The sequence below is a fragment of the Tympanuchus pallidicinctus genome, unplaced genomic scaffold (assembly GCF_026119805.1).
Source record: "Tympanuchus pallidicinctus isolate F22 unplaced genomic scaffold, pur_lepc_1.0 scaffold9, whole genome shotgun sequence".
NCBI classification, from domain to species: domain Eukaryota; kingdom Metazoa; phylum Chordata; class Aves; order Galliformes; family Phasianidae; genus Tympanuchus; species Tympanuchus pallidicinctus.
Genome location: NW_026294813.1, coordinates 2,493,588 through 2,517,506, shown reverse-complemented (window position 1 = coordinate 2,517,506; position 23,919 = coordinate 2,493,588). Strand labels below are relative to the sequence as shown.

The window sequence follows — 23,919 nt, the reverse complement described above, 5'->3', positions numbered from 1 at the left end:
TGCATATTTTCTTTCTTTCAGGTTTGTGGTACACCTGAATACATAGCTCCTGAAGTAATACTGAGACAAGGTTATGGAAAACCAGTGGACTGGTGGGCTATGGGTATTATTCTTTATGAATTTCTTGTTGGGTGTGTGCCATTCTTTGGAGATACACCAGAAGAGCTGTTTGGACAAGTAATCAGTGGTGAGGATCATCTTGTAGAACCAGATTTCTTTGTTTGCTGAAATGTCAAACGTTTCCGTTTATGTCAATAGTAAAAATACATACAATGTTACTTGATACACTAAGCTAGTTTTTAAGCTAGTTTTGCTCAAAAGAGCAAAATAGCAAGAATAAATTTGTTGTAAAAGCTAAACTTACCATATATTCTTGCTAAGTACAGAAATGCAGTAATACAGGGTACAGTAGCTAAGCTACACTGTTTGAGAAAAAAAACATGGGTACCGCAGCACAGCGTTTTAGGTCTTCAGTAAAGAAATCCCAGAAAAGGAATGGTTAAATACATTTGCATAAATGGGAAAATGCCTCATGGCATGATGAAGAAATTAACAGAGATGTGATAAAGCCTTGAAACAAATGTCTCCCAAATAATAAATAATGAGAAAGAGAAGGAAACAAATTCAATTCACAGATTGTTAATGATTTCATTTGTGATTGTTTTAGTGTAATGTTATTCCTGTAACAGCTGTTCTTCTTTCATTTAAAATTCAATAACCTTTTAGATGTTAACCTGCAAGCTGACCCTAAGTGTTGTTATGAGGCTTGTGGCAAAACTGAATGATAATTAAACAGAATCATTTACTATCGTACCTGCTGTTTCCATAAATTTTCCAGATGCATAGCTGTAGAAGGCCTCTATTTATGCCAAAAGTTTAACAGAACAGCACTTCTGTTACTGAATTTTTCCCAGTCTGTCTTATGGTCTTCTTAAAAGATCCACTAAGACCGAAACAAAACTAACCAAAACAAAACTAACTGAGCCTCTGTATCCTTTTTGTCCGAGAACACAGCAAATCCCCATTTATTCATAAGGAGATAGTTTGTCGTCACCGCACTCTTCTCCGTCGGTGATGCTGAAAGCCAAGTATGTTTGCAGACTTCAATGAAAAGGATTTGCTTTTGACATATTACCACATTCTAGCTGTTTATGGATATATAACCATGATGCTTTCCGATGTGATATGCTGAGGCCTGAGTGGCAAAGAGAATCAACTGTTTAATTAACACAGGCAACAGATGCTGACTTTGTTCTTGATGCATCATGTCTGCAATATATAGTATGCTTTATTTTCCAAATCAGGTTTAGACTGCTATACAAAAGCTGTGGGCAGGTGAACATGGAAGTAATCTGTGTTTTTACTGCATTTCCAAACACATGTGCATATGTTTGTATCATTAAGATCTTTGAATGGAGGTGAGGGAGTAGTCCAAATTTAATGACTAAATTTGATCTTTATATTTTGCACGTTACATGAATTTTACATTTTGTAAACTAAAATGTCGTACGTTACAAACTAACTGATACTTAGGCAAATAACTTCATCCATATGATTTGTCTAGAGATTATTTATAGAAGTGTATTTATGCAAACATGATCCATTCTTGCTACTCTACAACACTGTTGTCAGCATACTTTATTTTTTGATATTTTTCTTGTAATTTTTTCCTTTAAGTTTTGAATGTCCTCCTGTAATCACTCCTACTGTCAGTATCTGCAGATGGATTCTTTTCTTGAATAGATTTCTTTGCAATAATATATGGCCCCTTTGAATTCAACTGAAAAAGTCATGTTATGGAGTCCAAACTATAGCACAGCATTGTATTCTAGTCTCTGTTCATGAGGTCTGCATTTCTCATGACTCAGTTAAGGCCCCTCATTTTAGCTTCTTCCTTTTTGGTTGTAGTTTGCCTCTCCCTTCAAGTTTTATGAGTAAACTGGGAGGCTTCAGTGTAAAATAGATGCCTAATATGATTGGGTTTAATAATCCTCCAGAAACAGGTTACATTTCATGCCTGTTTATTTCAGTACCTTTCTTTATACTTCAAAACACAAAGTTTAAGCCTTCTGATAATTGTTTCTCAAATGATATAAGTTTCAAATAAAAAATCTAAGTCATATGATTACAACAAAATCCTTAACATTCTTTTGTTTTCTGAGGTCCTAACACTCTGTTTCTCTGATACTGAAATCTTTGTACCTCCTAAAAAACTACTGGAGGATTTTGTGTAAACCTGTGATGTATTACATTTGTGAAGGCAACCTCACCTAAAATTCAGATAAAAATTATTGTGTAAGCTGTCACAAAGTTTGTGTTAATCTTTAAACTGATGCTATTTTCCAATATTTAATTTAAACGTAGGTTTGGAAAAATTTTTATTCAGTTTTACTTGAATGTTGCAAAGTTAATATTGTGATTGCAGGATTTAGGTGCAACTTGCTAAGTAAAGCCTCTTTCATACAGAGGTGCAAGCGTTTTCGTGTGAACTGTGGGAGACCTGGAAAAAAGCTGCACTGACATAGTCTCCCAGAACAGATGATAATACCTCAACCTTTGCCATGGGTGTAATAACTTCAGTGTACCTAGTAGTGTTAGAGCAGGACTATGGATGTGATCTCTGACTGCTGAGTCAGGTCAGCTGTGTCTGTATTATCGGCAGTTTCCATGGAATAGAACTCAAATTTAAACCATAATGATACGGCATTTACAGGGATGGCTGTGAGAAGGATGAATACAAGCATGATAGTGTTAATAATAGTTTTCCCTGTGGTTAAGCACTGTTTATAAAAATAAGTTTATGGGGTCTGTGTGAAGATTATGAAAATCAGAAATAATTGGTATGCAGCAGAGCAACTTGATAAAGTTTCCTGAACTCAGACTAGCTTATGATGACAGCTTCACACAGTTCTTTTCTGAATGTTGGAATCAGACTTAAATAATAACAAGCTATTTTTTCTGTTAGATGAAATCATCTGGCCTGAAAAGGATGAAGCACCACCTCCGGATGCTCAGGATCTCATTACCCTGCTGCTCAGGCAGAATCCCTTGGAAAGACTGGGAACAGGTTAGGACAAACTAGTCCAAGTATTGTTTCTGTGCTAGAAGTAACTTATGTTCTGCAGAGGTCACTACACTCTTACTCATGGCTGTTTTTGTTTTTTTTGTCTGAGGAACATCTTTCAGGATGAGTAACATGACATGCAGTTATGACAAGAGGAAATTTATGGATTTAAATGAGTAATAATGCCTAAGCAAGATGATGGCTGTTCATTTTGTGATGTTTAAATATGATTATTATTTTACTTCTCTTTTACTTGAATAAGTAAAGTAAAGATGTGTCAGAGATGCAGTTAGCCATTAAGTGGGGTTTTTTCATGAACACAGTATTAAATAATTAGACATAGAACTAGAGAAGGAGAATACAACTGATGCTCTTTCTTCCAGAAGCATCTTCACCTGGCAAATTAGTTCCTTCAGATTTTTGGATGGGTGATGAATTAATTACTCAGAAATGACTGAAAAGTCCTACCATTACCTATCAGGACTAGAGCCTTGCATAAAAAATAACGAAATTAAAAGCACGAATGTTAAGAAAATAAACGGGTATCAGAGAGAACACAAATGGTCAGCTTATTCTGCTGTGGTCATTCAGTGCCAAACATGTTCCTTATCAGATGAATAATTTGACATTCTGTATTTGGTACAGTTAGCCTGTACTGGCTAATTAAAGCACTTTGACTTCATGTAATAGAGTTTATGCATTAGTGGGTTGATCACAGAATCACAGAATTGCAGGTGTTGAAAGGGACCTCTAGAGATCATTGAGACCAACCCCCTGCCAAAGCAGGTTCCCTACAGCAGGTCGCACAGGTAGGCATCCAGGCAGGTCTTGAACATCTCCAGAGAAGGAGACTCCACCACCTCCCTGGGCAGCCTGTTCCAGTGCTCCGTCACCTCACTGTAAAGAAGTTCTTGCGCACATTGGTGCAGAACTTCCTATGCTGCAGTTTCCGGCCGTTTCCCCTTGTCCTGTCTCCACTCACCACTGAAAAGAGTCTGGCCTCGCCATTCTGCCCCCCACACCTTAGATATTTACAGACCTGGATTAGATCCCCTGTTAGTCTTCTTTTCTCCAGGCTGAACTGACCCAGTTCACTCAGCCTTTCCTCATAGGAGAGATGCTCCAGGCCCTTCACCATCTTTGTGGCCCTCCGCTGGACTCTTTCCAAGAGATCCCTGTCTATTTTGTACTGGGGAGCCCAGAACTGGACGCAGTACTGCAGATGAGGCCTTACCAGGGCAGAGTAGAGGGGGAGGATCATCTCCCTCGACCTGCTGGCCACGCTCTGATGCAGCAGGATGTTTTGGGGAATTTGAATGAAAGACAGAAACAAAGAATATTGCATATTATTTTCAAAGTGTTAGTGTGTGTGGGAGCCCTAGTCTCTGTCCACCATCCCACTCACAAAGGACTGAGTAAACAGAGCAGAAGAAGCTTTCCGTGTAAAAAGGCCTAAATATATAGTCCTTCTTAGGCTAAATAGTGTATATCATTTGTATATGTATAATGTGGACTCTAAGGAAACCAAGTGGCAGATCGAGTCATCATGACTACTGATAAAATTACTGTCAAAGCTAGGTCCCACATTCAGAGGATGATGCATATTTTTCAAGCTAAAATAAAAAGTGGTGGTAGTAATCAGCTCATAACTGATCTATTCATAGGAACTTGAATACAACCCAGGTTCCAAGTGCTGTTGACATGGTGTCAAACTACAGGTCTTCTTTTGGGAAGTGGTCAAGTGGCAGAAATGACTTGCTCCCTGAATGCATGGGATCTGTGAACAGTCTTCCCTGTAGCTTATGATTTGGAACAAATTACATCCAGTAGATTTGTTTTTCACTCTTGCCCAATGTTAAAATAAAGTGAGGGAGTTGTACTGTGCCCAAGGTGGTTGCTTTCTGTTCATCCTACTGCAGAGGGCACCATCACTATAGTTAAAATGAAGAGCCAGGGATAATTCTGTTCCCTTGTTTCAAACGCATGCATAAGCATATAGCACAAAATACGTTTCAGAGAATTTTGTTTCATTGCCAGGTTGCCTTTTCCTAGTCAGTTGTAGTGTTTATGCAAGACTGTCAACCTGTGAGAGGCTGAACTACAAGTAGCTTGCAAATTCTGTCTCCGTTTTGTAATGGATGAAGAAGTAAATTGGCAAGAATTAGGCTTAAGAGTTGCAGTGATCAGTGCAGCCACATGGAGCATCTGCTCTGTTTACCTAGGAACTGGCTTCTTTGGACTGTTTGTGATCTCTCAAGAGCTGGCAGTCTGAAGAAAAAATCTTGCAGCCATTTCTTTGAAGCACAGAGGAGTGTTCAGAAGCCACAGTGCAGTTTTTTATTAGTCAGAAACAACTCACAGAAACAGGAGTCTGCAACAGAATGGGTCCCACAGGGGCAATGCAAAAAACCAGCGTGTTTTATCCCAGGCTCCACCGTGCATTTCAGATGATTGTCCTATCTGTTTAATACATATTAGCTAGCTGCATAACATTCCATTGAAATGGTAATTGTGCATTTTCTCAGGAGACCTTAGTAACATGGTCAATTTGAAAGACAGGTACTGTACTCTTTTGAAGAAGGAAAGTGATGGATTGATTTGAAGTGTCTGAAAACTAGTCAAGAACTATAAAATTTGCTGTAATATCCCATTGTTGCTTTAAGAAAGGTGATTACTCTATGGCTAGTTACTTATGACTAGATGTGATATTGATCTCTTTTGGGAAGATGTGGCTTTTATGAATTTTTCCCAGCTGCAGCCCAACAAATCAATGAATCCAGCTTAGAAATCTTGAAATATTTGTAGATCATAAAGACCAATCCTAGAAGATTCATACTTTTTCCATGGCTTTGTCCTGACTTACCCTTGGCATATCAAGTTGGATTGACTGTGCAGTAGTTTGTATGTCCAGCTTACAAAATTCTGTGCTTGTTAATATCCCCACTCACCTCTCCAGGCAATTTCAGTATTTTATTGTTACAGTTTACTGTTATTTCAGTATTGTATTGTGTTCTAACAGTTTCTGTTTTTAATTGGAAACTAATGCAGCTGTTCAACAGATTATAAAATCAAGGCAGTGATCCATAATAAGCTAAATTACAAAGTATTTTCTGCAGAGCTGTGTATCACTACCGTAAAACACCAAAAGGAATTCCTAATCAGCAGTGGTATTTACATTGAGCAACTATTAAGAATAATTCTCCCATACTTTCTAACTTGCAATTACTCATGCATCTACATTTTACTTTCAGACTTTACTTTTTAGATGATGTGTGATTGATGCATTATTATTAGTCTATCTAGAAAAATAGAAATGTTGAAAGAAAAGGCAATACCACCACCACTGAACAAAGAAAACAGGGGTGCTGCTCTGACAGGTTTAGGTGACACCAGTGAAAAGGAGTAGTAAAGGTTCCTGCCTGCAGGAAGGGATGACTGTCCTTTCCATGGTAATTTACATTCTCTTGACCAGGAATTTAGTTGAAACAATGTCAGAGGATTTGGTGTCGTTTGCTCACTCTTTTTCTCTGGCTCCCCCAGGTGGTGCATATGAAGTAAAGCAACATCAGTTCTTCAGTAGCCTTGACTGGAACGGTCTGCTCAGACAAAAAGCAGAGTTTATTCCACAGTTGGAGTCCGAAGATGACACAAGTTATTTTGACAGTGGGTATTTGCTTGCATTAAAGAAACATGCAATGAAAATCTTGTTAAAATAATCTTGCAATTTGTATTTGTTTAGAGCTTACAAGAACCACTGGCAGCTGTACAGTTTCAGTGGTGGTATGACAATGCAGAACAAATAAGAATATAATAAAGCTTTTGGCTAATAATAAGATTTATAACTCAATCCTCCTGAAAAATTCAGTTAATTTATTTTACTTATTTGTAGCTCGTTCTGAGAAATACCACCACATGGAAACTGAGGAAGAAGATGATACAAATGATGAGGATTTCAATTTGGAGATAAGACAGTTTTCCTCATGTTCACACAGATTTTCAAAAGTAAGTAAAAATTGCTATAATGTTAATACATATCATATGCATAAATATTTTGCTGCTTTTCTAGAGTTTGGAAATGTTAGAAATGGAAGAGGTGCATATAGCATTGTTTCTTGAAATTTTAACTGAAAATGATGGGTAAAAAAAATGGGTATTTTGCAGATGATGATGTAAAAATATAGTGGTAGCCAATACTAGCAGTGAGTTTAAATGACAATAAACTGCAATGAAAAGCAAGGTAGTATTTAGCTTGTCAGTTAAGGAAAGATGTGGATTTGAGCAAGTGATTTGAATGCCATGAAGACAAACTGGCTGTCTAAAAGGAGAGAGCTAATTACTGCTGTACAGGAATACAACAAGAAGAGTGAATGTGCTCAGGATCTTTTGTAGAGGAAAAACTGGCAGAGGGTATAATGGATTAAGAATCAGAATGCCTCATCAGCATGCTATTAGTCTTAAATAGCAGTCAACACTGATTTGGAAAAGCTTTCTATTAACAAGCAGTTTCTTGAACCTGTTTAGAAACTATCTAAAGGTATTTTGAAAGTGTATGTTTATATCTTTTGTCTTTTCGGACTTATGGTTTAACTGGTGCATTTTGTACTGGCTTTGCAGTATCAGATGTCTATTATGTCTGTGATATAAGATATATAGATGAGCAGAGGGAGGGGCTGTTGATATAATTGTCCTTATTCTACGTGAATTCCTTATTTTCACTTGATGGCACATTTCAAACTCAGATATTCAGATATTAACGTTGCAGCTATTCTGAGGATAACTTGGACAAGAAGGCTTACTTCTTTGGAGACAATTTAAAAAGAGGCAGTGGGCTCAAACTGAAACTCTGAAAGTTCAGTATGAGCATTGATTTACTGTGTGGCTGACAGAGCACTGGCACAGGTTCCCTAAAGAGGTTGTAGAGTCTCCTTGGAGATCAAAAGCCAGCTGGAAATAGCAGCCTGCTCTGGGCTGGAGCAAGAGCTTAACCAGGTGACCTCCAGAGATGCTTTTCAACCTCAATCGTTATAGCATTCTGTGAACTTCTACCTTTTTCAAAGCTCTGTATCACAATGGTGATTTGTTGTGTTAGCATCATTACGTCATGACATCTCTAGCTGCGACTCACAGTATGTAGTATATTACAGCCAGCAGTATTTGTATGCTACTTGTCAGATAAGTAAACAGACTTCTGGTGGTCAGATTTTTTTCTAAATCCTTCAGCTAAGTCATTTATTTTTAACTTCTGCGTCAATTGAGATTCATTTTTGTACTTTCTTCACCTATCTAGTAGATACTATCAGTACCCAAGGGGTAGGTTTTCTCTTTTTTAACTTTATGATTTGGAGTGAAATCAATATTTGCACTGATAACCTGGAGACCTCAAGCCTATGGATTTTGTCTGTTGTCTTATGGAGACAATGAAATTGGAAGAAAGCTGTTGAATTTACAATGAGAAGAGTTGCTAATCAAGACCCTCTCTGTAAGGAGCCAAAAAGCAAAACAAGAAAATGTGTTAAGAATAGAACCTCTGCAGAAATTTTTAAAGGCTTGAGAATTGTGTAGTTTATGTTGTTTACTTGTATAAGAATTTGGAACATGTAGAGCACCACTTGAATAATTTTTTGTATCAAATGTATCAGTGATGAGTCGCTTCTTTATGTCTTTTGTTGTTGTTGTCTGTAATAGGTGTTTAGTAGCATAGACCGAGTTTCTCAAACACAAGGTGATGAAAAGGAGGATGCAGGAGATAAAACAAAAAGTGTCACATTGCCTTCAGTGGAATCTTTAAGCTGGAGTTCAGAATATTCTGAAATGTAAGTAGAAGAAAGTGGTCTGTGTCCTGCTTGTCAGGTATCAGGCTGCCTCATCTTGGTAACTGCATGAGAGTTTGCTTATTTTTGATGCAGACAACAAGTATCTACATCCATCTCCTCTGACACCGAGAGTAGCAGGCAACGACATAGTTCTGGTTTGTTGCCAAAACTGGCCATATCTGCTGAAAGAGAACAAGATGATTCTACCTGCTTAGCGGGAGCGCAGGAAGAGCAGGAAAAGCCTGCATTAGTGAGTGAAGAAATAGTGCCAGACGAGCCTGAAGTAACAACTCCAGCAAGTACAATAAGCAGCTCCACACTGTCAGGTAATTCACGTTGTGTCTCTTAACTGCTGATGTTAGAAACAGTTGTGGATCTTTGCTTAGCACTATCATTCATGGATTTAGAAATTCTGTGTTTCAGTACCACTTTAAAATAAAAGGTCCTAAAAGGGTTCTGTTTCAGGCTGAGTTTCATATCAGTAAAATCTCATAAAACATGAAATAGCATGAGCATTTTTTAGAAATGCCAGCAGTTGGCATTGTTTCACTAACTCTCCAGCGCTTCTAGCAAGTGAATAAAGTGCTGATTTGTCCATAGATGCTTGGCAGAATCCTTTTCTTGAGAAGATGAGTCTTAGATAATATGAGAACGCAAAGGACTGTTTTTATTTATTTTCTTGTCTGTGTTGGTGATTTTTGATTGATAATGCTAGAGTCTTTCCAGTTGATGTGTTTTCCAAGGCTGTGCTAACACTTCAGAGTGTTTCTAAGACTTTGCAGTGATATATATTTGTTTCAGAATTGGCAGTGTAGCCTTTGACTTGTGGAATCACTTGTGTCATTTAAAATCCAGGAAGAAATGTAGTAATCCATTCTCTGCTTAAATAATATATCTCCTTTATGCTTCCATTTCCCAGCACAAGCATTTGAGTGCACTGCTGAGGAATCCAGAGCCCTATTATCTTGCTGGTTTTTTACCTTCAGAGGAAAGTTTTATGTAACTGTTGGAAAATCTGGTACTTAATACAGATCTAGGCTTGTATCAATCTCATATTTGTCCCTGTGTTGGCTTGAATTACTTCATCTCCATATTTACCAGATGATTTGTAATTCAATGAGTTGACTTGCTAATCATTGTATTCTGTCTTCTTTCTATTCTCATACCCGTGATTTCCTCCATAATCTGCATTTTTTCTTCCCTCAACCACTAGTTCTGGGAATACATCCTCAAACCTGTTGAACTGTATAACCACCTCCATCTCTTTCCCTTTTCCAAAACCTTGTGTGTTCTCACTCCCTTCTCAGTGTCATGTTGATTAATCTAGCTGCTAGCCAAAGATGTTAACACAAAACATCTCTTACTCTTTTGTCAGTTACTAATTACACTTAAGAATAATTTCATTTATTTCCATATCCCATTAGCAATGGGATATTCTGTGACTATAAATAAAAAATAGGAAATAGTTTTAATCGAAGTTAGGAGACTCTTGATGCTCATTTCATACAATTTTACTGGCAGAGGTCCATCATTGTTTTTTCAAATTCTATTTTCTTTCATTATGGGAGGTCATAGAATAATACCAGTAGGGTTGTAATACTGAGTCTTTAGTGCCTGGTATCTTCCTTTTTCTGAGAGTGATTAAAAAACAAAAAATCACTGAACAAATAAAAGCAAAACATAATAATGAAAAGTAGGAGTACAGGTAGTGTTTTAATTACTTTGGAAAAGTTATTAAGCTGTTAGCAACTTAGGGTTGGAACCTGTTGTTTGCTTTCGACGTCTATGTGAAAAATAAATGTTTATTGTATGTTTATGTGTGTTCAATGCATGTTAAAGTTCTTCAAGGCTGATGTTGCATGTTGAGCTACCAGACTTGCTTCTGCTTTTGTTTACATTCTGCTTCCGTCAGTGAATACAATATATTGCAGACAGTATTATTTCAGTTCATTCTGTTGAATTTGTGCATGTTTGAGAGAGTTCTTCAGATTTCCAAATTGGCTTTTTGTGAATTTCTAGACGGAAGGAAAAAACTTCTCACAATTGCACTGTTTCCTTTCCCTGACCTTCAGTTTTGCCTCATTGTGTTTATCCCATTTTCTTTCTACAGTTGGCAGTTTTTCGGAGCACTTAGATCAGATGAACGGACGAAGCGAATGTGTGGATGGCACAGATAACTCCTCAAAGCCTCCCACTGAAGTTGCATTTCAGATGGCTCGTCAGAGATTAGAAAGTACAGAGAAAAAGAAGATCTCTGGAAAAGTTACAAAGTCCCTTTCTGCAAGTGCTTTGTCCCTCATGATCCCAGGAGGTAAAGCTAACTCTGTCCTTTGATGTAATTTGTGCATAGTGCATGGTTTCTGATGTAAATCCAAGATTTTGTTGAGTCCGGAATGGGTTTTTTGTCACATTTTTATTTCTGTAATTTATATGTGACTAAAGATCCGGTCTGGTCTTCAATTTAGAGTAGTCAAATTACAGCTGAGGGATTTGCTCTGACGACAGACTGTCACGCAGTGGTAACTACAGTGCTGCGCAGAAAGGATACAGGCTTCACTCTACTTCATCCTCTAGTATGACTGTAGTTTAAGTCCTAAGCAGCTCACTTGTACAGCATCATGAATAGGTGCTATTCTGTTACAACACCCTAATTCTTTCATCTCTTCAACAGAAAGATGATGAGCCAGAGTGAAGTCTGAAGTGAAAATAGCTTGAAAGCTAAACTCTCTTCTGTACTACATTGGCTTATATGTAGTAAACCAATTGTAAAGCCAGAAATACTGCTTTGAAGTGGCGAAAGTATAGGAGTAGTACTGGGTGTTTCTAGACGGGGCACTGGCATTTTATGCCATAGTAATTCAGAATAAAAGTCCAAATTGCCGCAACTGAGCAAAAAGGACTTGCATCTTATCTCTGCTGCCTTCTGTGAGTATCTAGGCTTTTTGGCTTGTCTGAGCCACATTGAGTGAAGAGGAATTAGCTTGGGCCATACATAAAGTTTATCTAATATAGTTAATATATGTAAGTAACAAAACTTTGGCATCTTTGTTTGTTGTTAAAAAATTTACGAAGTGGGAAACACTCTGAGCTTATTCTTTGTGTAGACTGTTTCTTCCAAGTAATCACTCTGTCTGTAAGTCAGAGATGTTATTTGATGTACCCCTGTAGCACTCAGTACCAGTTTTTTCTCCTGCTAGTAAAAGGCCTACAAGGCACATTAATTATTCAGACTGGCCATCAGAAAAGTGTGATGCACGTGTAGATAATACACACAGCCAAGCATGTTATTTATCAGTTTTGTATTCTAGTGATTCATTTCACAGGTTTCTATATTTCTACAGGTTGAGAGCTGCTAAGTTCAGGGATGGTGTAGTCTGAGTTACCATGTTTGTTAAAATGGGGGACTCTTTGAGTTTAATCTCAACATTCTATGAAATCTAAACTTAGCTTTGTCTACACATGGGAATGTTGTCGTTACGTTTATATCAACCAAAATCTCATACAATAGCTCTAGATATTACTAACAAAAATCCCACCTTATTCATGTTCATGAGTAATATTAAGTATAGAAGGGGATGCCCATTGTTAATGAGTTGTAAGACCTATGGCTGAGAGTCAAAGGACTTGTCCTGCATTTCAGACAGAAGAAGATGGGGTAATCTGAGAATGCTTCCGTGTCAGAGGGTGACATTAAAAGTTCTCTGTGGGTTAGATTGCTACATGGGATTTCAATGTTAACTCATGTGATACATGGTTACATATCTGTAGGACCCTCTGCTGGCTCACATCCAGGAGTCGGACTGCGGTAGTTGGTTGACAAAGTGTTATCTCTCTTCACATGACATTACTTGGCACAACAGCCAGCTGGAATATTTCTGGCTTGCATTCCTTTCAACAGCTGTCACCGTGTTGTAATCATTAAAGTACTTTTTTTATTCTCCCACAATTGTGTTTACATTTGCACAAGTGTGAGCTCAGGGTGCTTTCAAAACAGTAAAACAAATAGTTTTTAGAAATTGAAGTTTGGTACAAGCATTCTGAGTTACTGTCCACGTACAACAAGATACTGTGTTTTTAGGTATGTGACTGAATCCAAAAGATAAGTCTTACCACTGCTGGTTTACCACTCAGTGCCTGGTTTTGGGTATATTCCCAACAACATATGTGTATTTTCTAATTAAAAGGACAAAGTTTACATTTAACGAGTTATTCCTGAGAAATAGGGATTTTATTGTGGGAAGAGAAATTTATTTCTCATATCGGGTTGTTTGTCAGGCTTCTGATTTACTGAGATTCATGCTTAGTGCAAAGGAGAGGGGTTTTAAGCCAAGACAGTGAAATATTTTGGCAGAATAATGCCTTTAAGCAGATTGTGAGATCTGTGTCTGTGTTTGTGTGCGTTCAGAGTGACAGGTGTTTTTTTTCTTCCAGATGTGTTTGGTGTTTCTCCTTTGGGAAGTCCGATGTCTCCTCATTCGCTATCATCTGATCCTTCGTCCTCTCGAGATTCCTCTCCCAGTCGTGATTCTTCAGTTGCTACTGCAAGTCCTCATCAGCCAATTGTAATTCACAGTTCAGGAAAAAAATATGGCTTCACCATCCGAGCAATCAGGGTTTATGTGGGAGACAGTGATATTTACACTGTGCACCATATTGTTTGGGTAAGATAATAATTTTATTTCCATAAATCCAGAGGAAACTAATGATATATTTACTTTCGATCTTTTGTACGCAGGGTATCTGTTGACAGCTACTCTGGAAATGTAGTGTAGTATAAGTGGTAATGTGCTGAGTAGTAGTTTGAGAAGAAAATTTGTGACTGCACAATGCCAGTGCTGGCTGTAGCAACCCAAACCAATATAATACACATCTTTGACAGAAGTAGTACCTACTTATCGTCACAGAAGTACAGAATGATTTATGTTGGAAGGGGCATCAAAGGGCATATCATCAGGGGACATATCATCCACCTCTAACCCCCATGCTATGGACAGGGTCACCTCCCACTAGACCTGGTTGCTCAGGGGCCCATCCAACTTGCCCTTAAACGTCTCTAGGGATGGGGCATCCTCAGCTCTGGGCAACCTGTTCCAGTGCCTCTCTGAGTAAAGCATATCCTCCTAACATCCAATCTAAACTCTCTTCTTTTTGTTTAAAAATGTTCCCACCTGTCCTGTCACTATCATACCATGTAAAAAGTTGATCTCCCTCCTGCTTATAGGCTCCCTTTAAGAACTGGAAATCAGCAGTGAGATCTCCATGCAGTCTTTTCTTGTCCGTACTGAATAAGCCTAGCTCCCTCAGCCTTTCTTCAGAGGAGAGGTGCTCCAGCCCCCTGACTAGCTTCATTTACTCCTATGGACCCACTCCAGCAGGTCTACATCTCCCTTGCTGGGGCCCCCAGACCTCATGCTGACCTTCTACATTGGTCAGTTTTACTTCTAGCAAATTTGGCATTTGTAAACAGGTTACAGTGGCTTATAAAAGACTAAAGAGTAGATGCAGCCTTTCTTTGGCAGCAGAATCTGCAAAACTAGAAGATTGTAAACTGTTGAAATATTAATGGAGTTTATTAAACTGCTTCAGTTAGGAGATTCATAAAAGCCAGATTAGTTAGATATTTTACTACTCACAAGTAGGATATTTTCAACTACTGACTTTTTTTTCTGTAGAAATTTGCAAATCATTTTGAATGGTGAAAACCTTTGAGGATCTATTGTACAGAAAAAAGACTAACAGAATATATGTGTATATATATATATTTATAATTGAATTTGATTGTGTATGATGTTTATATATTATACGTCACATATAAGTATATATTATATATGTAATATGTATGTATATACTATATATTTTACATATCTTTGTGTATGTAAACAGTAATCTAATATATTCCAACTACCTTAAAATAATTTTGAAAAATTCCTTACAGGTATGTAAGAAGCTTTGGAGTTTTGAATGAGATTCTAAGTATCCATTGTATGCTTTGAAATAGCAATGCTACTGATGAAGTAGAGTATCATTCATGTTTTATTCATGTTTTTTACCTCTCAGACCTATTAGTTCATCAAGAACCTTGAATGCAGAGAGTGTGTATATGTGATAACAAATCCAAAAATTGGAGTTCTCATGTCTGATAGGGTGTCAAATCAGTGAAATGAAGGGAAGAAAAATAATTTTGCATTGCAGTAAAAATGAAACTTGGCATTTTTCAGAAGATTACAGATATTTATTTATTCTTTCATATTTATGTATTCAGCCACTGCTGAGGCTCTGTAGCCTCAGTATTGACTACATGACCTAAAATTCTTGAAAAGCTAATTTTAGAATGTAATAAATTATTTAAGCCACCTTCAAAATTATTTGCAATTCAATTTGTTTTGGTGCTTTACCAGCTTTGTCCTGCACTGTTCTCTCCAGTGGGTTAGGCTGATGAATTCGATCCAAATACCAAGAGTCCATGGCTACGTGGTGGAGTTAAAACTTTGCATTGTGATTAGAATACTGTATGTGAGCACTGCTTTTATTACACAAGTATTTATCACTGTCAGATGTTAAAATCTGGATCTGAAATTTTGTCTTGGGCACGCTTTTATGGTGCCCTGCTAAACAGAATTAAATGGCGACACAGCATTTCAGTAAGCTTTGAAACAATTCTAGCTCTGTACTCAAAGATGAAGCAACAATTGATGATGAAATAGTTTGCCTGTACTTTTTGTCTTCCTTCATTGAACTTGGTATCTGTAAGTTTTCTTTTTTGGGTTAAAAAGCCAACTGTTATTATTATTATAATGAATATTATATATTTATAAGCAAGAGCGATGAAAAAAACCTACTATTGGAAGTCTGGGAATTAGTTAACAAGAGTTTGTTTATTATTTTCATTTGTGATTTCTAGAATGTGGAAGAAGGAGGCGCAGCATATCAAGCTGGTTTGAAAGCTGGGGACCTAATTACTCATATCAATGGAGAGCCAGTGCATGGTCTTGTTCATACGGAAGTCATTGAGTTGTTGTTAAAGGTAACTCCTAGACATGTGGGATACAAAATCCATTGCTCTTTTTCATGTAGGATCGTGGGGTTACGTTTTCTTTCTTCAGAGAGAAACACACTTCATAAAATTCTGATCCCGCAGTTGGCTTTTCATGAATAGCCTCTGCAGTGTCTCTCTTACAGAGTTTTTAGAGACCTGTTCCTTTAGAAAATTTAGATATGTTTTATTCTTAAAAACAAAAGATTTTAACTATTCACTGTAGCTCATTATGCTGCAGATTTTTTTGTAATCTTTGTAGCACAGACTGAAGAAATTCAGAATTATTTTACATAGCAGTATATTAACTTCTTGTATTAGTAACAAATTTAGTGGTGCTCCATGCAGTTTTGTTTGTAAAAGTGAGTTATAAAATTAGTTATAAAAGAAGACTAGAAGGCAATGAAATAGAAGGAAATAAAAAGAGCTGGGGAAAGATGCAAATTAACTTAAGCTTAAATCTTTTTTTTTTAATGTCTTGAAACAAAGAGGAACTTCCACATTTTACAGTTCTGCAAGAAACCTGTGAGATAAAATTTTGCAATGTATGGCAATTGGGTAAAACTGCATAAAAACTGCAGAAAAGCAGAAACGCAACAAGCTTGCACACACAGTGCAGAAGAATATACTTCATATGAATGTACTTAAAATATGAAATTGTTGCTATCCAAATGTGATACCATACATTAATTTATTGAAATTCATATGAGCATTAGAAGTGTGTTGCAGTACTATGCCATACTAAGAGGGAGGCTTGGATTTTTAAAAACAAATATACTTATTTCCACTTGTATTTTTTTACTGAACTGCTGTCATCTCTCTGTTCATGTAAGCAACCCTAAAAATCTTAATTTAGTTATACGTTCCTTTTTTTGAATAAAGTAAAAGTACTGATCAGGACCCATAGAAATTTATCTCCTCTGTTTTGTCATTGCTAGTATCCTGAGATGTGACTGGCTAGTGAACAGAGCGCTGTGCAGTGACAGCTGTTCTTGGTGGGGAAAAAAGATGTTTCTATAGAAACTTTGAAGATTGCAGTATTATCCTTTGTCTGTCTAACTACAATCACTGGAATTTCCCATTGTCTTGAAGCTTTTTCTTGTAATGGAGGAAGTTCAGAAAATTTGACAGCATTTTGAGAAATTTCCAGTCATTGTTTATCAGAAATAAATCAGCTGTGCAACTTCTGCATATTGTTCCCCTCACTGCCAGCTCTTAAGCTGATGCTGCTTTGAAGCATCTAGGTTTTAAGTGTAACTTCAATTTAAAGCTCAGTGATCTTGTATTGCTCAACCTAAAGGTTCTCTGTATTTTGGCAGAGTGGCAACAAAGTGTTGATTATGACAACACCTTTTGAAAACACTTCCATCAAGACAGGACCTGCCAGGAGAAACAGCTGCAGGAGCCGAATGGTCAGGCGCAGTAAGAAAACCAAGAAGAAAGAGAGTTTAGAGAGGTGTGCAGTCCTTTTGGTTCATTACAAAAGTGTGTTCTTGTGTGTATGTATACATAAGAATTTGTTGAAAAATGAAGCTAATACAGTTGTCTCTTATGCCTTTTACACCTCTTTTTACCTTCTTCTATGAGATTCTGTGGTCATAATTTTATAGCACTAAGTTTATATGCTTTTTCTACTTTGTGCTAATTTTATGTGTGTTCTGCAAATACATTGCTAGTACTGTATAAATAGTCCTTCAGTTTTGGTGGGCTCTTAAATTAAGAAAACACAACTTATAAAGAACTAATTGTTCATCTGGAATGCTGAGAATAAATTTTAGTACAGTTAGATCGAATTAAAATATCTATCTTAGCTATTAGCAGTCATGATATTTTCAGAACGTCATGCTTTGCACTGTAGTTTGTATTCATGCAAACAAGGATATAATGTTTCCTTTTTTGAGGATAGTGGTAGATTGAACTTCATCCACAGAGCTTTGCCTGTGGTAATAGTTTTCTTTGTTCATCTTACATTTTTATTAATGCTTTGCTCTTCCCACACTAGGAGGAGGTCTCTCTTTAAAAAGTTGGCCAAGCAGCCCTCTCCTCTTCTTCACACCAGCAGAAGTTTCTCCTGCCTGAACCGATCACTTTCATCAGGGGAGAGCTTACCTGGATCTCCAACTCACAGCTTGTCTCCAAGGTCACCTACCCCAAGCTACCGTTCCACTCCTGATTTTCCATCTGGTGAGTGTGAAAGAACAAAGGATTGAGTGACTTGAAATTGAAGTGTATTCTACTTCTTGTGAGGCCCTCAAATCTATTATGCTCTGCTGAGAGCAGTAAGTTTAGACAAACAATCACCGAACAGCTGGTTTCTATCTAAACAAGACAAAAAGTTTCTACTGTGAAACCAAAGGTGTTCATATAATACAAAAGTACCTAAAATGAAAATGTCTGTGAGGTTTGTCTGAGAGAAGATTTAAGTCCAGTGGCTTCAAGTTCTGTAATAACCAATCCAGCTTTGAGTTAAAAGTAAAATCTTGTCTAGGAGAGGCTGGTAAAAGAATGTTGGTAAAAGAATGGAACTAGCATGGACTCTTATGTGAATGCGAATGCAACTTGTTGAAAAGATGAACTGGGTGCTGAAATATGGAAAAAAAGAGGCCTCATCTGCCTCTTTTTCATATCATGATTTCAGTGTCTACTGAAAACAGAAACTGTTGTACAATCTCTTCCAGAAGGTAAATTATTTGGAACACCCTGATCATTGCTTTGAAGTGCCAGAAAGCATTTATCTGTTCTTCTTGAATAGATGTAGGCAAGAACTTGAAGTAAAGGAAACAGAGGGGAGGAAGGAGAAACACCAACATCCTGAAATAATGAGGTTTTTGAAGTTCAGTGACTCACTGTCTACCAAATCTTGAAACACTGTAGAAACAGACATCACATATTCTTTTAGAATCAGTGCACACACTGCTTATTTCTTTGCTGTTGGTCAGTATTCAGTTAATCTTGCTAATCTTATGTTTATTTTGTTTGCTTGTTCTTTTTGTAGGTACTAATTCTTCCCAGAGTAGCTCCCCTAGTTCAAGTGCTCCCAATTCTCCAGCTGGGTCAGGACACATAAGACCCAGCACTCTTCATGGCTTGGCCCCAAAGCTTAGCGGGCAAAGATACAGATCTGGAAGACGCAAATCAGCTGGCAGCATTCCTCTATCTCCTCTGGCAAGAACACCTTCCCCAACACCACAGCCCACATCACCTCAGAGATCTCCATCACCATTGCTAGGGCATTCAGTTGGGAATACAAAAATAGCTCAGTCTTTTCCTAGCAAGATGCACTCCCCTCCAACTATTGTAAGACATATTGTTAGGCCAAAAAGTGCAGAACCACCACGATCTCCTCTCTTAAAGAGAGTCCAGTCAGAAGAGAAACTTGCACCCTCTTATGCTAGTGATAAGAAACACTTATGTTCACGAAAACATAGTCTTGAAGTGACTCAGGAAGAAGTGAACAGAGAATTGTCCCAGAGGGAAGTAACTCTTCAGAGCTTGGAGGAGAATGTATGTGATGTGCCATCACTCACACGAGTCAGACCTGCAGAGCAAGGCTGCTTGAAGCGTCCCATCTCCCGAAAACTAGGTAGGCAAGAATCCATTGATGAATTAGACAGAGAAAAGCTGAAGGTGAAGATAGTTATGAAAAAACAAGATTTTGCTGAAAAAGTGAATGCTGCTATACATGAACCTAGCACTGAACCAGAAAATCCCAATACCATAAGATTGGAAGAAAGGGACAAAAAAGCATTCCAAAAGGTATTAGAAAGATCAAATCCATTTGAAACAAAAATTGTTGCTTTAGAGACCCAACCAGCTGGAGGCATACTCAAAGACACTCTTCAAAAGAATGCAAACTTGAGATCAAACGACTGTAGTGCTTTAGATACACAGATGCTGTGTCATGGGTCTCCACTTAATGAAGTCAGTCATATTTCTTATGAGTTCAAAAGGATTTCCCCTCCATGTACATTGCAAGATATGCCACCTCAATCCTCTGACAGGATGCTAAATGGAAAGGGAGAAAACACAGATAAAAATGTTCCAACAAAAGAATTTGTCAAATATGAAAGATTAGATGGTAAACTTGCAAATATTGATTATCTTAGAAAGAAAATGTCTTTTGAAGAAAAAGATGAGAGTGTCTGCCCAGTGCTAAAACCCAAACTGACATCGAATGTTCATGAAAGCCTTCAACTTAATGCAGTCAGGCCCATAAGCATTCAGCAGGATTCCACCACAGTTGCTGAAGGTAGAGCATTCATTAGCAGTGCACATGCTTCTCAGATGAGCTCAGTTTCTTTTGTTCCCCTGAAAACATTGAACAGTCGAACAGAAACAAGTATGGAAAAATCATCTGTGATTTCTGCTGAGTCACCAGTCAGAAAAAGTCCATCAGAATATAAACTTGACGGGAGGTCTGTTTCCTGTTTGAAGCCAATAGAAGGCACACTAGACATTGCTTTACTTTCTGGACCACAGGCTTCGAAGACTGAGTTACCTTTGTGTGTACTGCCAGAAGGACAGAGCAGCAGCAGTGATATGGGATCTCCTAAACCTTCAGTACCACAGGGGAGTGGTGGAAGGTCAGAACTGGCCTGTCAGAAAGAGCATCTGTTAAGCCATTCAAAATCTAGCAAAGTTAACCTGCCAGAGGCTCAGGTTCTGCAGACAAGCAGAGTTAACCTGCCAGAGGCTCAGGTTCTGCAGACAAGCAAAGTTAACCTGCCAGAGGCTCAGGTTCTGCAAACAAGCAAAGTTAACCTGCCAGAGGCTCAGGTTCTGCAAACAAGCAAGAGTTCTCCCAGTCCACCAGTCATCCCTATGGCTGCAGAAGTGGTGGCAGAGAAAAAAACTTCTAGTCCAGCTGCTAAAGTCAGCATTTCTATTACTGAAGCTGTTCAGAAGAAGGACAACTTTCCTTCAAAGGAAGACAGTTCAGTGGAGGTGAAGTCCTGTGTTACTCAAAGTCAGAGTGTTAAAAGTGCCCTAACATACTCTAAGCTTTCTACTACCCAAAGCACTCCTGAAAAACCTCTGAACAAAGAGAAGCACGTACAAAAGGAGTTGCCTGGCAGACAGCCAGCAGCCCAGAGAAATTGTGAGCCTATCTCTGCAAAGGTGGAGGTGATCAGGGAGTCAACTTTGAAGGTATCTGTCTCAGATATCCTGACAACAAACTACTCCAAAGGCAGTGAAAAAAAATCTGCTGATCTTGCCATTCCACCTCAAATGCAAGGGAATTTGCAGGCAGCTGGTCCAGCGGCACACCCTAAGGATGGCAGAGATTCAGTAAAACAGCTAAGCAAGGAAGATGCTGTTGTTGCTAGCAGTTTTCTGGAAAGAGACATAACCAAGCAGAAAGTTCTCAGTGAGTCTAAGAAAATTATTGTAGAGTCAAAGAGTGAAAATCTATCCAAACCCTCAGTAGAAAGTGATCCTAGAACTGAGAAGATTGCATTGGTGTCCTCTGTGCAGAAGGATAAAACCAGAGATTTGGGAAAGAAAGATCAGAAACAGGTCCCTGACATAAGGCTTCCAGCCACTGAGAGAGAGCAGTCCAGCCAAGTTCCTCAGCAGCAACCTAGTGCTCCAGTGTCCCCTGCTGTGAGAGATGCTGTAAGCAAACGCTGTGCTGTGGATGTTCACACAGATATTCAAGATCACATGAAGCCTCCTACCACTGGTGTGGAAAGCAGTACTAATAAACTCAGGCCCATCTCTGATATGAGTTCCTCTAAGTCTAAGCACTTGGATAAACAGACATTTTCACAGAAACCATGCACTCCAAACACAAAAGAAAAAGAAACAGTTGTTCAGATGTCTGCCAGCTCCCGGAAGGATGGTAAACATGCTGGTAAAAATGTGCCAGATTCCTCTTTTTTTGTATCGGGTTCTTTAAGAAAAATGAACAGTGAGCATACTAAATTTGAAAGGCCTGTGATTTCAGAGCATGGACTTGTATCCACTCTTCAAGTGAGCAGTATCACTCCTGATACAAAACCCAAATCATCTACTGTTGACTCAAGACCAACAGGCCCTGAGATTTCTAAGCAAATGCAAAAGCAAGAGCCAGCAGGCTTTGGGGATTCTGCTGATCAAAAGCTGTTTCACTTCAGCGAGAAACAAACTGTTTCTCCAAAGTTTTCCACTGTGAAAGACTGTCTCTTGCTGAACAAACAGGCAGACAGAAGCCCTAATAATCAGACAGCCTCTCCAGATAAAAGACCCGAAGGAAAAATATGCACCGATGCACTTTATGTTCAACATGACAATGGGAAAATGGAGTCTACCCTTTGCCTCACAAACTGTGATGTTAGAGCAAAAGGATCAGAAAAATCAACCTCAACTAGCAAATGCTCTCCAGATTCAAAAGGGAAGGGACAAATTAATCAAAAACAGCCTGAGAATGCAAGCAAACAAATTGCAATAAAACATATGCCAGCTGCCAGTGGGCAGAGTTCTTACCATGTGGCTGCTGTACCAGGAAAGCCACCGGCTAGTTCAGCCAATTTCTCTGAATGTAGACAAGAAATATCTGCTTTGTCTTTGGCAAAGAGTGATGAATCTTCAGCAAAAATTAAAGTAGGCTCACTTGAGCTTCCTTCATTCAACTACAAGGAACAAGTTAAGAAAAGCACCTCTTCCACAGGAAATTCTAAGACAGAAATCACTAAAAGTGTGTCAATGATAACCTTGCACAGTGCTGCTGTTGCAGAAGCCCACCACTCTGCTTCAAACCTTGGAGGGAAACCTGGAAGTCAAGAAAAGTCTTCTGTTAATACTGTGGATGTAAAAGGAAAAGATGCTGCTCAGGCTCAGCAGTCTGCTTCAAAAAAACAAAATGTTGGTAAAGATTTAACTAGGTCAGTAACCACACCTGATCGTCCAAACGCACTTTCTAATGATAAAGACTCAGTCCGGCAGCGTCGAGGGAAAGAAGCTTTACGAAGCAATCCTTACAAAAAATTCTGTTGACTCTAATATGTGGCAAATAAAAATTCAACACTAACAGAAACAAAAACAATATATTTTGACTGTCTCGAAACCAGCACTGTGTAGTGTCTTTATGTGGCAAAGCTTTCATGTCACTGAAGAGGATGGGGATATATAGAGAAAGGACTTTTTACAAAATGCCTTCTCGATTGTAACCGGTAAAACTGTTACCATATAGTATTTGTACAAATATTCATTTACAGCTGGAAGCTGTAGAAGAAATAATTTCCTCTGTAAATACCTAGCATTGTGTTTGGGGATTGAATGTAGCATATATATGTTGCTGCTGATTGCATTGTTTACTCTCCCCTTTTTAAAAAATAGTTGCTTTGCCATTTATTTGCCATAAATATGAAAGTAAATTACTAAAAATGAGACGTGGCACAGACATGCACAAGCGTTGTCTGACAGGAGGGCAAAAATCTACTACATTTTTACTTACAAAAAAAAGTCCTAGCTAGAGTTAAAAATGGAAGGAAGAAATAAGTATGGTAACTTATCCTGAGTTTTTACATGTATTTTTAGTAATCACATTTTGATAGTACTATCTGGCTACCTGCTTTGCCACGCCTAACACAAGATGAAACTGCATCTGCCAATGGCACGAAGCCTGTCTTATAGAGTGGGGTGTGATTAAAGCGAAGGGAGGACTGGTTGGCTATCACAGAGTCTCTGGAAGACTCGTGTTCTCAGTTGGAATGGTAGTTGTGGTCTTTTCTGTGGGTCGCAGGATACACTCTGAGCAGATAAGGATGAGACTCTGAAGCACATGCTGTGTCCTTGGTTTCTGCTGCAATCCTCTCTTTGTTTCCGTGAGCTAGTTTTAAATTCGGGCCCTTACAATTTGAGGCACAAGTTACAAGTACATGATTTCCAGGACTATTGTGTTCATCCCTAGTTTTTTTTAATTAATATAGAGAATACGTTTTATCATAGCATATAGGTCTGCATAATTAGCTGTAGCTTTTTTTTCTATTTTATGGCTATTAAGGTAAAAAGGAAAGAAAAAAAATAAA

At 38.2% G+C, this 23,919-nt stretch overlaps 1 protein-coding gene across 5 annotated transcripts in view; it reads left to right on the top strand.

Moving 5' to 3' along the window:
* The window catches only part of MAST4 (microtubule associated serine/threonine kinase family member 4), a 284,153-nt gene extending 260,234 nt beyond the window's left edge, over positions 1 to 23,919 (top strand). For all 5 annotated transcript variants that reach the window (XM_052670248.1, XM_052670246.1, XM_052670247.1 and 2 more), the window contains 12 exons: positions 22 to 187; positions 2,966 to 3,067; positions 6,605 to 6,727; positions 6,954 to 7,066; positions 8,750 to 8,877; positions 8,971 to 9,203; positions 10,988 to 11,188; positions 13,309 to 13,538; positions 15,779 to 15,901; positions 17,230 to 17,366; positions 17,913 to 18,094; positions 18,906 to 23,919. In XM_052670248.1, the coding sequence (XP_052526208.1) occupies positions 22 to 187; positions 2,966 to 3,067; positions 6,605 to 6,727; positions 6,954 to 7,066; positions 8,750 to 8,877; positions 8,971 to 9,203; positions 10,988 to 11,188; positions 13,309 to 13,538; positions 15,779 to 15,901; positions 17,230 to 17,366; positions 17,913 to 18,094; positions 18,906 to 22,885 (5,718 nt within the window). In that variant the 3' untranslated portion in view covers positions 22,886 to 23,919. The remainder of the gene's footprint in view (positions 1 to 21; positions 188 to 2,965; positions 3,068 to 6,604; positions 6,728 to 6,953; positions 7,067 to 8,749; positions 8,878 to 8,970; positions 9,204 to 10,987; positions 11,189 to 13,308; positions 13,539 to 15,778; positions 15,902 to 17,229; positions 17,367 to 17,912; positions 18,095 to 18,905) is intronic.